A 15424-nucleotide genomic window follows, 5' to 3' on the forward strand; every position below is an offset into this window, starting at 1 on the left:
CGCATGGCAAAAGCCACGCAGCTCATGGCTGTACGAAAACATCTCCATGTGAAGGACATGCTCTAAAAATGTACAGCATGCAAAAATGGGGGTGGGGTGGGGGTGGGCAGTGAATACCTTACCTCTTCATGATTTGTTTCCCAGTTGGTGTTGAGCCAGTGAACCCAAGTTTACGAATGTCTGGGTGATCGGACAAGCGTTGCCCTGTTAAACCTGTGACATAAGTATAATTAAATGTTGAGCTTTAGTGTCATTGCGGACTTTGTTTATTTCAGTGATTTAGTTGTGCTGCACCCCATTCCCTCCATCCTCTTTGAAAAGAAAAGAGAAACCATTGCATCACTGCTTTACCTGAACCAGGTATAATATTGATAACGCCTTTGGGAATTCCTGCTTTCACAGAGAGCTCTGCGAACTTTAAGGCAGTCAGTGGAGTGACCTACGTAAAAACACACACCATGATTTTACCAGACTGCCTGCCTTGGTATGCAGACATACAGGCAAAGAAGGTTCTAACAGAAGACAGTTTAAGCCAATTATAATTTTATGATAACATAAAACCAACACAGATGATCTATGTGTCGTATGGTATAAGGAAAATTGCAATGTTTACAAAATCCTGTAGCATGGTTTAGGGTTTTTTTAAAAAAAGGAATTGTATTATTCCCTCGCCCCTTTCTCTCTTTATTGTTCTTGTTTTTATCTAGTTGAGTTATAACATCTGCCTTTGTATTTTTGATGTTGGAGGACAGAATTGTGTGTGACTGTGCTGTGGAATACATTGCCCCATCATCACCAGCCATCTTGAAGTAAGATTCAGTTGCCTGTCTAGTCAGCTTTTGTGCAGGGAAAAGGAGAGAGCACTGCCTTGACTCAGGCGGCAAAGTGTTTTGAGATGGCCCTGGTAGGATTTCCCCCCTCAGAGTGTGAAATGTGATTTCCATTGTTAACCCTCTTCAACAATGGCACATTCTTCCTTTATCTGTGCACTTTCTATCAAGGTCAATCAGTGGATGACTGTGACGTTAACATATGAGAGTGCTGGAGGTGAAATAGTTAAACAGGTTACCCAATCAGGACAAGTTACCAAGGGGGGTGGAGTCAGAGGGACTATAAAACCAGCTCTGGGAGGGGCAAAGGGAGGAGTTCGTTGGGAGTTGGGTGGTCAGTTGGAGTGGGAGTGAATTGGGATAGAGTTTGTGGGTGGGTTGAGTTAGTGTAGAGAAATAAGCTAAGTCAGGAACAGTTAGGGGCTAGGAAGACAAGTAAATATCTGAGAGGTGGGTTTAGTGAGTGAGAGCAGGTAGCGGAAGTTATAGGTCTGGATAGGCACCCCATGATTGTAATTGACCAATACCGTTTATGAAACCACACGCTTGTTAAACTGCAATAAAAAAACCAGAAGTTTATGTTCCAGTTTAACCCTGACTGGACTCAGTATTGTACCAGGTAGGGCCTGGGTGGTAGCAGCGAGAAATAAAGTGGTGGCACAGGGATCAATAGATGGTGAAACGTCCAGGGACCCTGTATGATCACCACAATGACATTGGTAAAAACTGTCTGGGGCAGGTGGGGGGAAACCTTCTTTAGCCTGAAGCCACATGTCGGCGGTGGGTGGGGTCAGAGGCAAAAGTGGGCAGGGCAATGAGCATGAATTTGCTTTAGTACAGCAGGCTTGTTTCTGGATACACATCCCCGACTTGCACATCCCTTTCTTGACTCCCTCCAAGCCTTGTTGGCGTAAACTCCAGCTAGGCAAAAGTGCAAGGTAGGTGGAAAGGAGGGCTGATAAAGGGTGTGGTTTGGGGAGAGAGGTGTGGCTGGGAAGCAGGTGTGGCCTGCAGAATATCCCAGAATCTCAACAGAGAGACCCGGGAGCCTGCATTTTGCCCCTGGAGATGAGGTTCCCTACCCCTACTGTAGACTGGAGGAATGCCATATATCAAGACATTATCAACCTGCTTGATGTTTACCTGTGCTGGTTTCAAAACTAAAGTGTTGCCAGCAGCCAAACACACTGCACTCTTCCATGCGAGCATCATCAGTGGGTAGTTCCAGGGAATGACAATTCCACAGACACTTTAAATTGGAAGCAGGGGGGGAAATACAGAAATAATACTGGTTTTTCAACGAAATCTGCTATTAGTAAAACACTGAATCTTATCTAATTCCATTAGCAAAAGAAGAAGAAGAGTTTGTCTTACCCTAAGGGTTCCTTCTTGGTGAAAGTTAAGTTATGGTTTGGCCGTGCATGGTTAATTGGAATAGTAGACCCCTAAATGAGAAAGCAATCGTTATTATTTTTAAATTTAGATGGTAAAAGATGCATCCATCATGTCATCACATTTGTTTGAACAACATGTTTGCTGTTAGTAGGCTCCTCCAGATGGCCTGTTTATTGAGTTGCTTGCACAAAGCTTACTTGGAGGTTACATTATATGCAGTCTTTATTGAGCTTTTCCTCTGGTTTGTTTCCTCTTAATCGTTCATTTCTCCCACACCATTCAGTGCTTTCCCCTGTCACTTTCCTAGCTGCTAAAAGTCCAATTATTTTAAAGTGGGTTTGTTGCTCTGGAGCAACAAAACACTTCAGTCCACTGTTGTACCAACTAACAACAACAACAACAACAATAATATATTTATACCCTGCCCATCTGGCTGGGTTTCCCCAGCCACTCTGGGTGGCTTCCAACAAAATATTAAAATACAATAGTCCATCAAACATTAAAAGCTTCCCTAAACAGGACTGCCTTCAGATGTCTTCTAAAAGTCTGGTAGTTGTTTTTCTCTTTGACAACTGGTGGGAGGGCATTCCACAGGGCGGGTGCCACTACCGAGAAGGCCCTCTGCCTGGTTCCCTGTAACTTGGCCTCTCGCAGCAAGGGAACCGCCAGAAGGCCCTCAGCGCCTGAAGGCCTTCAGTGTCTGGGCAGAACGATGGGGGTGGAGACGGTCCTTCAGGTATACTGGGCTGAGGCCATTTAGGGCTTTAAAGGTCAGCACCAGCGCTTTGAATTGTGCTCAGAAACGTACTGGGAGCCAATGTAGGCCTTTCAAGACCGGTGTTATGTGGTCTCGGCAGCCGCTTCCAGTCACCAGTCTAGCTGCCGCATTCTGGATTAGATGTAGTTTCCAGGTCACCTTCAAATGTAGCCTCACATACAGCGCATTGCAGTAGTCCAAGCGAGAGATAACTAGAGCATGTACCACTCTGGCGAGAAAGTCCGCAGGCAGGGAGGGTCTCAGGCTGTGTACCAGATGGAGCTGGTAGACAGCTGCCCTGGACATAGAATTGACCTGCACCTCCATGGATAGCTGTGAGTCCAAAATGACTCCCAGGCTGCGTACCTGGTTCTTCAGGGGCACAGTTACCCCATTCAGGACCAGGGAGTCCTCCACACCTGCCCACCTCCTGTCCCCCCAAAACAGTACTTCTGTCTTGTCAGGATTCAACCTCAATCTGTTAGCCGCCATCCATCCTCCAACCTAAATCTACACACTTCAGTCCTTCCTGCAAAATAGTGACAGTCTGGAGGAATATCAGGTGATGTCCCTCTGGCCTAAAGAGGGAATTCCAGGGTGAACAGTCACATTAATGCTGTTTAGGTGGACTCCATAGCCCTACGTAAGCTTAGCTGATAATCTGTGTTGCAAGGAGCCTCCCCCCCCCAGCTCATTCCTGGCCATGGATTGCCGCCACCTTCTATAGCAGGGATGGTGGACAATTTACTGCCAGAGAGCAGGCAGAGACTTACTTTATGTCTGATCTTAGTACTGTACTAACAACCACAGTGCTAACACTGGAGATACGTTTATCTCCAGTCTTAGGGCTGAGAATGGCGATAACAGATCTCTGTGCTGGACATATGACATCAGGTAACAGAAAGCAGTGTACAGCTTGCTTAAAATGGCCTCGCAGTCTAGCAGGCTTAATAAGCGCCTGTACCACCACCCTGATTCTATAGGAATCACGTGTGACAACATGATACTCCTGCAACAAGCAGGATCTTGGAAGGATATTTTTTTCCTCATACATCAAATGAATAGGAAAAATATATCGATAGAAACCCATGCTAATTCTCTGAAAAGGACCAATGTGTGCAAGAGCATGAATCCCCTTGTTGTTTTCCCAAGGATCAAGGCCAACTCAAATGTTAGCTTGCCTGTATTTTGTCACACCATCCAGCAAAGTATCGGAATGTTTGCACTGACATTCCGATGTGGGTCTTCAAAGCCAGTGTGTAAACAGCTCCTGAATCAATAGCTTCAATGGTTGCCAGTTCCTCTTGGTGTTCTTCCATCAAATCTGCAAGTCTTTAAAATGAAATAATGACATACAATGTAAAACAAAAAATGGTGTGTCCGTAATGCCCTATATCCAAATAGCAGAATTTAAGATGCAGATTCGTTAATATTTTGAGTAGAACCAATGGTTTTAGTGAAATGACCAAAGTGTGTGATTTGAGAATCGTGACTTTTATGCTGCAAAAGCACTGAAGATAGGATGGGAAAGCATTCTACATCTCTATGCACACATATAGGAAATCAGAGGGGCAGGAAAGAGCCAGGTAAAACTGTGTCAGATTAGGACCGTGAAGCTCACTGGCTGACTTTGAGTCAGGCACTACAGTGGTACCTCTGGATGCGAACAGGAGCCGTTCCGGAGCTCCGTTCGCATCCTGAAGCGAATGCAACCCACGTCTGTGCGTCTGTATGTGTGTGGTTTGCGATTCGCCTCTTTCGCGCATGCATGTGATGTCATTTTGAGCGTCTGCGCATGCGCGAGTGGTGAAACCCGGAAGTAATGCGCTCCGTTACTTCCGGGTGGCTGTGGAGTGTAACCTGAAAACACTCAACCTGAAGCACATTTAACCCAAGGTATGACTGTATTTCTCAGCTTAACCTACATTGCAGGGTTGTTGTAAGGATTAAATGAGGGAAATATATGTATGTCAGCTTCAGCACCTTGGACGAAAGACAGAAATCCCCCCCCCCCCATCCAGATTTTTCTCTGGGTCGTGAAGTTCTGAATTACCAGGTCTTTCTATGAAGCAGACAGATGTGTCAGAAATCTACATTTCTTCCCTTTTTGTTTTCTGGGTGCCATTCAAATTAGTGCACATAAACAAACTTGGTGCAGTATTTAGTTAACATATATTTTCCTTACAATGTGCTGTTCTGCAAATACACACTGATTAAAACATCCACAAAAATGGAATCTTGATGTAAATGAAACAATCATTTCAAGATTCCCTTTTGAGGGTGATTTGATCAATGCACATAGGAGTGTATGTGCTTATTTGCATCGGTAACTTGCTGGGTGTGTGTGTGTGGGTGTGTGTGAAAATGGTGGCAAACTGCATGCAAATAAAAGAAAAGAGGGATCTGCAGGAAAAATGCAGCACAGGAAGCCAATTGTCAAGGGATTGCCAATTGCTGAAGGAATGCACACGGCAGATAGTCATCTATTGTCAAAGCTGACACAATCATTTCTATGGCTCTGAATACGCACACACCCCAGTCTAGCATCTAGGCAGCTATTCTCAGGTCTGTGCTCTATGGAGCAGCTGCAGCAACAGGGAGCCACTCCACCAGTTCATGTACTTCCTCCCAAAGGGATGCACACACGTATCCAGAGACTACATCTGTGTGAAAGCTGCTTTCGCTCTTCCCTCTTCAATCCCCTCCTGGTTCTGGGAAACAGTGGTGCAGGAGAGGGTGGGGAAGCACTTGGCACTTCGCTTGCCTGACCTGCCTCTTCCTCCTCTTCTTCTGACCCATCCTGTGCTCCACCCTCCAGCTCTGAAGATTCCCCTGCCTCTGACTCTTGCAACCTGGCTGATACAGTTCCCCACAAATCACTGCCCCCCTCTCCCAAGTCAGACTGCAGCCCCCCTTCCCCCAGTGCACACTCATCCATGTCCCGCCAGTCCCCAACACCGATTTCGATGCAATAATGTCAATGAATAATTATGTGCTCCTAGGGCAGGTGCTGTCGGGACACGGGTGGCGCTGTGGGTTAAACCACAGAGCCTAGGACTTGCCGATCAGTAGGTCGATGGTTCGAATCCCTGCGACGGGGTGAGCTCCTGTTGCTCAGTCTCTGCTCCTGCCAACCTAGCAGTTCGAAAGCACATCAAAGTGCAAGTAGATAAATAGGTACCACTCCGGAGGGAAGGTAAACGGTGTTTCCATGCGCTGCTCTGGTTCGCCAGAAGCGGCTTAGTCATGCTGGCCACATGACCCAGAAGCTGTACGCTGGCTCCCTTGGCCAATAAAGCAAGATGAGCGCTGCAACCCCAGAGTCGGCCACGACTGGACCTAACGGTCAGGGGTCCCTTTGCCTTTAGGGCAGATGCTCATAATCAGAACTCTGCTCCTTTACCAACTCCAGAACCATATATGTGCAGAATTCTTTGCAGAATATCCACAGAATCTGACCTTCTAACATAGGATTATTCATTGTGGATATATATATATACTGTATATATATATATATGATTACTGCTTTATTCAAATAGGGCATAGCATGATTTTACACAGGCAACAAAGGAGACCTATGAGACATGGAACATACAGAGCTGCAACTGGTTTCTTAGACATGCCATACCTGTACAATATTCTCCCTCTGTCTCTTGCATTCATCTTTCCCCATTCACCATGCTCAAAGGCATTCTTCGCTGCCGCAACTGCTTTGTCAACATCGGCAGCTGTAGCCAGCGACACTTTGGCAATCACCTGCCATAAATATAGAGAGAGGCTTGGTCAGAATTAACCTTGCTGCTGAGCTTCCTTCCTCCAACGCAAAGATGCCAGCAGGCAGAGCAATCCCAGGCCTCCCTTTTGGTAGGCTGTGCTGGTGGCAGGTGTTTGGACTGAGTGGAGGCATCCCTCCACTTGGCTGCCCTGGCTGTGCTGGCTTCCCATTGGGCACTGCTATACAAGCTATACACTCTTGAGAGTCCCATGGACTGCAAAAAGATCAAACCTATCCATTCTGAAGGAAATCAGCCCTGAGTGCCCACTGGAAGGACAGATCGTGAAGCTGAGGCTCCAATACTTTGGCCACCTCATGAGAAGAGAAGACTCCCTGGAAAAGACCCTGATGTTGGGAAAGATGGAGGGCACAAGGAGAAGGGGATGACAGAGGACGAGATGGTTGGACAGCATGAGTCGAAACTACCAGCATGAGTTTGACCAAACTGCGGGAGGCAGTGGAAGACAGGAGTGTCCACACCGCCCTAAATCCACAGCATAATCCTCCTGCTCTTGAGAGCGGGACTCAGACCAATGGCTTTAAGATGTAAGAAAGGAGATTCCGACTAAACATCAGGAAGAACTTTCTGACGGTAAGAACTGTTCAACAGTGAAACGTATTCCCTCAGAAGGTGGGGGAATCTTCTTCCTTGGGGGTTTGTAAGCAGAGATTGGATGGCCATCAGTCTTGGATGCATTAGTTGAGATTCCTGCATTGCAGGGGGTTGGACTAGATGACACTTGAGGGCCCTTCCAACTCTACAACTCTATGATTACATCATTCTGTAAAGCCCCACTGGCAAGGAGATGGGAGTTTGCCTTGCACTCTAACATACTACACTACAACAGGGAAGAGAAGGGATGGAGAATCACTCCATCAGTGCGGCTGAGAGATGAACAACTTTTGGCACCTCCTAATTTAGAACTTTTCCATCCCAGCTGGCCATACAACTTGTAGACATTGTGACCAGTGGCAGTGTGTTATTGCCTTTTCAACTCAGTTTCTCAGAGCGGGTTGCTCTGGTACAACGGAAGGGATTCCTTGTATAGTATTTACTACATTTTAAAGAGTTCTGCATAATCGAGATGCAAAGAACTCAGAGAAAGACAATGTGGACACTAAGGGTTAACTCACAGATCCATCGGTTGGATTTATAGAGTCGTATGTTCCCCCGTCTTCAGCATTCACAAACTGCCCATTAATAAAACACTGATATGGCATCTTCACAGTCATATGGTTGACATCTTTTGAAACCTAACGGCAAAACAAAAACCACAAGCCTCAGTTTGTCCTCTGAACTAGCATGTGTGGACTATGACCAATGAACTTCCTGCAGAAAACATTAAGCAGAACAAATATATATTTTGAACGGTTACAATTCATTTGTAGCCCTTATTAGGATCCAAATGTAATTTTGAGATCCCATCGATTAGTGTGTGGGATTTAATCTTCAGTTTACCTTCAGACAAGTTATCTATATGTCAGGTGATTTGATTCTAACAGCTACAGTTGTACCTTGGATCCTGAACGCCTTGCGAGTCAAACGTTTTGCCTCCCGAATGCCGCAAACCCGGAAGCGATTGTTCCAGTTTGCAAACGTTCTTTGGAATCCGAACATCCAATGTGGCTTCTGCAGCTTCCAATTGGCTGCAGGAAACTTCTGCAGCCAATTGGAAGCCATGCTTTGGTTTCTGAATGTTTTGGAAGTTGAACAGACTCCGTTCGACTTCCGAGGTACGACTGTACTAGAATCAATATTACTATCCTGGTGCCTTCCAATTGGGACTGATGGGAATTATAGTCCAAAAGCATAGCACACTATGTCAAACTATGGCTCAGCTCACAGCAGCAGCAGCAGCAGCCGGACTCAACAAAGAGCAGAGTGGGTGCAATTTCCTCTCTGAGAGCCTACATATTTCTACGTTTGCTTGGCTTAGTGTTACATGTAAACTGGGCCAATGTATGCCCAGGGATACACTATGTTCTACAGAGGGTCCTTGCAATGTAAAATTTCTCCCTTACTACACACCTTGTCAATTTACTAGTGTAATGAAAGAAAATGGGGAAAAAAAATTAAGCTACTAACATAATCAATTACTAATTCTTCCTCCTTGCCTTCTCCTCTGTGCTTTCTGACAACCATTTGGACGAACTCTCCAAACTTGGGCGCCATATAGACATCTTCATTCTGTAGCTCAAGTTCACCACATTTTTGCTTAATCTCTTCAATCATCCTTGGGAGACAAAGAAATCAAATAAGTGAAAGTTGACCAAAACAGTGAAATCAATAAAAAACTGAATGGGATGATCGCATGTGGCTGCTTTCATTTCTCTCTCCTCCTCCTCTTTTGCACTGACTACATCATGAGTCATTTGAGTCTTCATCTTTCAAATGGCATTTTGGAGCCACACTGTTTTAAATGGGAGACATCAGAGCTGGGAACCTGGAGGTGTACCTCAGCAGAGGTGCAAGAGTGGATTCAGGCTATGTTCAAGCAACTTAGCTTACACTGAGTGACAAATTGCTCAAAGTGAGGAGTTAGGCTAGAGGTAGTAGTAATATAAGGCTAGATGGGACCCTATTGGCTCCCAAGATCACTTGATCCTTTCCTGGCCTTCAAGCTGGGACTGGTGTTATGGTGGTTCTACAATGCAGCAAAGATCAAGCCAAAATGTCTGTCTGCTAGCAATCTGACCAGAGCCAGCCCAGGATATTTTGTTGCCCGAGGTGAAAAATGAAACAGTGCCCTTTCCGCCACAATTCCATGCACAGAAGCTGACCAGACTGGCAGCTGCATCTTACCTTCAACACTACTGACACCTGAGGGAAGCGACAGGCTAGCTTCAGAAGGTTAGGCTCTTCTTCCAGCATCTCTGAGTTGAGACCTTACAGGAGGTTGGCTTACCTAACAACATCCATAGAAGAAGCTCCAGATTTAAAGAAGTCCGTGGTATCCTCAATTACAGCCACGTTGCTCAAAATTCCCTTCCAAATGGACTGCAAGATATGGAAAATGTGTGAGACAACGATACAAACAAATCCATCTACCAATGAAGCAAGTTGGTCTACATATCATGATTGTAGAAACTAACATCTTTGAACTGGGCCCTACTATGGACTTCCCAACTAGCCTGCAATGTTAAGCCAAAGCCCTGAGGTCCAGCTCTGAGGACCTTCTGGCGGTTCCTTCCCTGCGAGGTTACAGGGAACCAGGCAGAGGGCCTTCTCGGTAGTGGCGCACGCCCTGTGGAATGCCTTCCCATCAGATGTCAAGGAAATAAACAACTATCTGACTTTTAGAAAACCTCTGGGCAGCCCTGTTTAGGGAAGTTTTTAATGTTTGATGTTTTATCGTGTTTCTAATATTCTGTTGGAAGCCGTCCAGAGTGGTTGGGGAGACCCGGCCAGATGGGCAGGGTATAAGTAAGAAATTATTATTATTATTACCCACTTATTATTATTGGCTATTGCATATAGTTTCATTGGATCTCATGTTGGCAGCTGCCCTACGATCCTTCCGAGAGGAAGGCCTAGATATACATTTGATGAATGAATGATATGCATCCTCATGGCCACCCCTCTCTAGTTATTGAAGTTCCCACACCACTTGTGGTTCTGCTTGGAATAGCCTGAACATGGAACCTGTCAGGGGCTGGCAGGGCTTTAAGGAATTTGTGGCAGAGGCAGGGTCCCCCCTCAAGGCTGATCCAGAGGAAGGAGCCAGTGATTTATGGAGTTTTGTGCCACCTCTGACTCTACAATTCTGTGATTCTATGATTATTGTTCACTGAGTTCAAATAGACTTACTCCCAGGTAAGTGTGTGGAACCTTATTTATTACTTATAGCACACTAAAATGTTCTAGGCTTTGTAGAAAGGCTAAAAAACAGAGTGTGTGCCTCCAGGTTTAAAAGCCCACTGCACACGTTCATCGATTTTCTTTCTCAAAACACAGAAATTGTTTACCTTGATATTTTCTGCCATCTCTTTCTCTTCTTCAGTAAGTTCTATGGCAGACAGCTTATCAGCGGAGAAGTATTTAGATGCTGGTATCATTCTTCCATCTTCAAACTGTAGATTTCTTACCAGCAACTAAAGAAAAAGAAACAAATACAAAAAGAAGCTAGCGGTTTAAAAACCCCCAAAAAACTGTAATAAACAAAGCCCCCATTCTAAGCTTTTATAATTATTAACAACAGCAATACCCCCCTTTTTTTAACCCACCCTCAACCAGCAGGTTCCATTTAAAAATCCAATACTAAGAATAGTTAAAACAAATCAAATCCACAGAAATTGGGAGACACATATCTCAGGTGTCACAGGGCAGGGTAAAGATGTGAATCTTCAGAATCCTAGAATCACAGTGCCATCACAAAGTCAGTCCTTGTTTTGAATGGCATAATATTCACATTGGAATCATGTGATGTTATCTTATTCTGGTCCAAACTCTATGATTCTATGATCACTTAGAATTGCAGTTCATTCTTATGTCCAAACCCCAAGACTGCTTCTGAAATGCTTACCATCTTTCCATCATTGCCAAACAGAACCAGCCCATTCTCCGTTACAAGACCAGGTTTTGCAGCACCTTTTATTGCCAGTTCTTCACCCAGAGGTGGTGAACCATGAAGTAATGATGACCCATAGAAAGTAACCATCTGTTTTTTAATATATAAAAAAAGATTATTATTTTTTACAAAAAGGGAAAAAATCAGCAAACAGTGGGCAGCAATGCTTGGATTTAACACAACTGGCCAAGTTGGATAGAACCAATCTATTTGGTCTTGTCTTTCAGTGGTAGTTTATGGGGAAATTCCTGTTGTAAACTATAATGTGCAAGAGGAATATTTGGGCGCCAATTATAAGTGCATCTAAATCATGGATGAGGAACTTGTGGTCCTCCAGATGTTGTTGGATTGCAACTCCAGCAGCCTCAGCAATAATAGACAATGGCCAGCAGTGTTGAGAGGTGTGTTCCAACAACATCTGGAGGGCCACAGGTTCCCCTCTCTGATCTAAATGAAAGTCCTTGGCAAAAGTATGATTCAAGAGATAAAAGCAAAAGGGTATCATTTCTTTGTCATTAATATATTTTACATTAGAAGAATCTACTGGCTATGTTACCAAGGCTGGATCTAGACACATCAAAGAAGTGTTTCAGTTGAAAGCATTGTCAATTTAAACAGGGAAAACAGAGAAAACGGGACTCCACATTGCCACAATGTTCTATTGCACATACAACGCATATAAATCGCTTTTATATACCAGTCTAGCTGAGTGCTAAATCATTATTCTTTCAGCAGTCATGTACTGATCCTCATTCTTGATAAGACCTTGATCTATACTCATTTGGTTATCAAAAGGCAACAGAATATGCTTGTTGTAATCTACATTGTTTACCTTGTCATCAATCATTGCCCAAGCTCCAGGTACTTTATCATGCCCTCGGATCCAGTTGTGCAAAGCTGCAGCTGATTGATCCCAAGAAATCTAGGAAACCAAAATGCACAAGTTACTTGTTCCTACTTACATACCATATCATACTGTTAAGCCATTCCAAATAAAAAAAATCCTTCCAGTAGCACCTTAGTGACTAGCTAAGTTTGTTATTGGTATGAGCTTTCATGTGCATGCACACTTCTTCAGATACACACGAAATGTATCTTCAGATACACATGAAAGCTCATACCAATAACAAACTTAGCTGGTCACTAAGGTGCTACTGGAAGGAATTTTTTTATTTTGTTTTGACTACTGCAGACCAGCACGGCTATCTACCTATATCTAAGCCATTCCAAATAATGGTTAATTGGTCAAGGGCTGTGTTTGGACTTCATGATAAACTATGGCTTACTGTGACAGAAGCCCCTATCTTTCTTCCTCCAGTATGTCCACAAGCAGATTGAAAGCTTTCACTTCTGTTTTTTTATATATAAAAGTGTTTTTTGTTTTTGTTTTTCAAAAAGAACATAAGACCAAAACCCCCTTTATAAAACATTTTCTCTCCCCACTCACCCCCATCCCCTGATCACAGAACCCTATGGGGAAATGTTTTTCCAAAGTTTCAAATGTGAGTCTAGTGATGCTCTGTTGACTATGTGATGAAAGGATACGACGTTTCTATAAAATTGTCCTTCTCTCCCTTTCCAGCTAAAGCTTTGACTTCCTTGGTCAGTTGTTTCCCCCCCTGAAAGTGCTATGGTCCAAACTTTTTGTTTCCATTGTGACATTTGCCAAATGTTCAAAGGATTTCCAGTTTGGGGCAACAAGTTGTCAAGCTGCTACTAACAGAAGAGGAATCAATTCTTTGTATCTCAGATTGACATTTTCATTTTTAACAATTGCTAACAATACTAAAGTTGGGGTACAAGTAACACTTTGTTTGGGGTTCAAACTTATTTCCTCAACAGCATTCTTCCAAAATGGTTGTAATTTGTAATGCCCACCACATATGTATAGTGGTTCCAACCTCTTTACACCCTCTCCAGCAAAGAGGAGAGATAGCTTTGTTAATATGAATACACCTCAAAGGTGTTAAATGCCACTTGTGTGAGAGCTTTTTCACTTCTGTTTTTGATTGACTACAGTTCAGTCTTATGCGTAGACCCTAAAATGAGGAACATCTGTTGAAACACACCAACTTCATAGCTCCTGGCTTTAAGTTGACTTGTGTCAAACAAATCATAGTTAATGTTAACCACAGTTTATTGGGTTTGGACCATAGGAGAAGCTGCAGTTAATAAAAAAAATAGAAACAAGAGCTTCTGATTTATTCCTTGTGGTCGCACTGCAGGAAGAAAGAGAAAAGGGAAGCAAATGAGCTAAAGGTTCATCTAGGCTCTTTCCCCTCATGATAAATCATGTTTGATCATGACATCTGATTGTGACAATGGCTACAGAGCTGGGAATAATGACAAGCAACATGATATGATGCAGAGAAAGTGAATGCAGCATAATGTTCGTTTAATCCTTGTGCAATGAGGCAAAATACTAATGCTATTAACGTCAGATGTTACTAAGAGTGCTATTTTGTGAGACAGATTGCAACAGTTGTAAAAAAACAGGTAAAGAGAGAATCTTCTGTCTCAGTGTACTGACAAAGTCCTTATGTAGATGGCATTGCAATATGTTTAGGGAAGTTTTAATGTTTGATGTATTATGGTATTTTAATATTTTTTTGGAAGCCGCCCAGAGTGGCTGGGGGAGCCCAGCCAGATGGGCGGGGTATAAATAATAAATAATAAATTATTATTATTATTAGGAATGAACCTTAGCCTAAAATCCTGTAGGATTGCACTGTTAGTCAAGAGGTCTACTTCTGTACAGTTAAAATTGCTTGTCTTTTTCTTCTGTTACCTAGTCCATTACTTGGTATAAACAAGTAAAGGAAACCAGAGGTGGCTGAACTGTGGCACTCTAGATGTTGCTGAACTATAACTTCTGCCATCCTTGACTGCTGGTCATGGTTCCTGGGGCTGATACAAGTTGTAGCTCAACAACATCTGGAGGGCCACATGTTAACCTGTTCTAAGGAACTGACATGAATTTAGTTTTGTGTGTGTGGTGGTCTTCAATAGTTCATCTGTAACCGTTTATATTCTTGCAAGCAGTGTGTTATGATCCTTGCATTAATAATGACACAGAAACCTTTTTTTCCAGAACAGGTATTCCATAAAAAAGAAAAACTGTTGATTTTTTATTTTGATTTTTTTTTAATAGGCTGAGTTAAAGGGAACAACAGCTGTTCCATATAAATTGATCTCTCACTGGAGATGCCAGGCAGGTCAGGATGTTTCTAATTATAAATGTCTTCTGTGGAGGCATGTTGCACTTTCTTGGAATTCATTCACGAAAGAGGGTGAGGAGGTTAGCTGTCTTATGACTGTCATAACATAGGCCTACTACAATTAAAAATCAAATCTGGATCGAAAAAGATAAATCATGGATTAATGGACATTTCCTGTTAAAAGCAATTGGGACTGAATTCGAAGAGCAGTAAGGTTCCTTGTTGACATTAATCTGGGGGATTTGGGATGAAGTCACAGTCAGCACAGCAATAAACATGTGGGTGGAATAAAGTTATAGTTCAGTTATAATGTTGTTGGACTCCAACTCCCATCAGCCCTAGCCTGCATGGCCAATGGTCAGGGATGATGGGAGTTGTAGTCTACCTACAGATGTTGGCTACTACCATTTAATAGTTATTTCAATGAATAAATTAGTTATGGAAAGAGGAACATTCTGAGTGTTTCTGTAATGTATGTAGAATGTGCCAAATTTAGCACAGAGGAAGATCCAGAACATTCTTCTACTTTTTCAAGTAATAGCTTTATAGATTTCTTACATACCATGGTGTTTTAGTCTAAATTGCACATTGATTTGTGCTCACCAGTACGTGAGGTGTTCCAATTCATTTCATAAATAAATACATTCTACAGGGATGAACATTAGTGGCAAACTTACAACTGACACTTTTGTCTTTTATCATTGGCTGCATTTGAATGTAATGGCAAACCATGGTTTAGTGTGAAGTGAATAGGCCTGACCTCCACCAGGGCTTGTGCAATCCCTGCTATCTCCTTCTCCTGCATGTCTGAGAAGGAGGAGTTTGGAAGCTTTACCTTTTGCTTTTAGTTAAACACAGTTTGTCATTTTGTCTGAATGGGG

At 43.3% G+C, this 15424-nt stretch overlaps 1 protein-coding gene across 2 annotated transcripts in view; it reads right to left on the reverse strand.

The window, feature by feature from the left end:
• The window catches only part of ALDH1L2 (aldehyde dehydrogenase 1 family member L2), a 31462-nt gene that overhangs the window by 8064 nt on the left and 7974 nt on the right, over positions 1–15424 (reverse strand). For both annotated transcript variants that reach the window (XM_081211303.1, XM_081211304.1), the window contains 12 exons: positions 12158–12247; positions 11281–11415; positions 10724–10849; positions 9664–9755; positions 8844–8991; positions 7892–8011; positions 6611–6738; positions 4164–4314; positions 2205–2275; positions 1974–2079; positions 352–439; positions 123–213 (listed from right to left, as the gene is read on the reverse strand). In XM_081211303.1, coding sequence (XP_081067429.1) covers positions 123–213; positions 352–439; positions 1974–2079; positions 2205–2275; positions 4164–4314; positions 6611–6738; positions 7892–8011; positions 8844–8991; positions 9664–9755; positions 10724–10849; positions 11281–11415; positions 12158–12247 — 1346 coding nt within the window. The remainder of the gene's footprint in view (positions 1–122; positions 214–351; positions 440–1973; positions 2080–2204; positions 2276–4163; positions 4315–6610; positions 6739–7891; positions 8012–8843; positions 8992–9663; positions 9756–10723; positions 10850–11280; positions 11416–12157; positions 12248–15424) is intronic.

This window comes from Podarcis bocagei, assembly GCF_964188305.1.
Source record: "Podarcis bocagei genome assembly, chromosome: 10".
NCBI classification, from domain to species: Eukaryota; Metazoa; Chordata; class Lepidosauria; order Squamata; family Lacertidae; genus Podarcis; species Podarcis bocagei.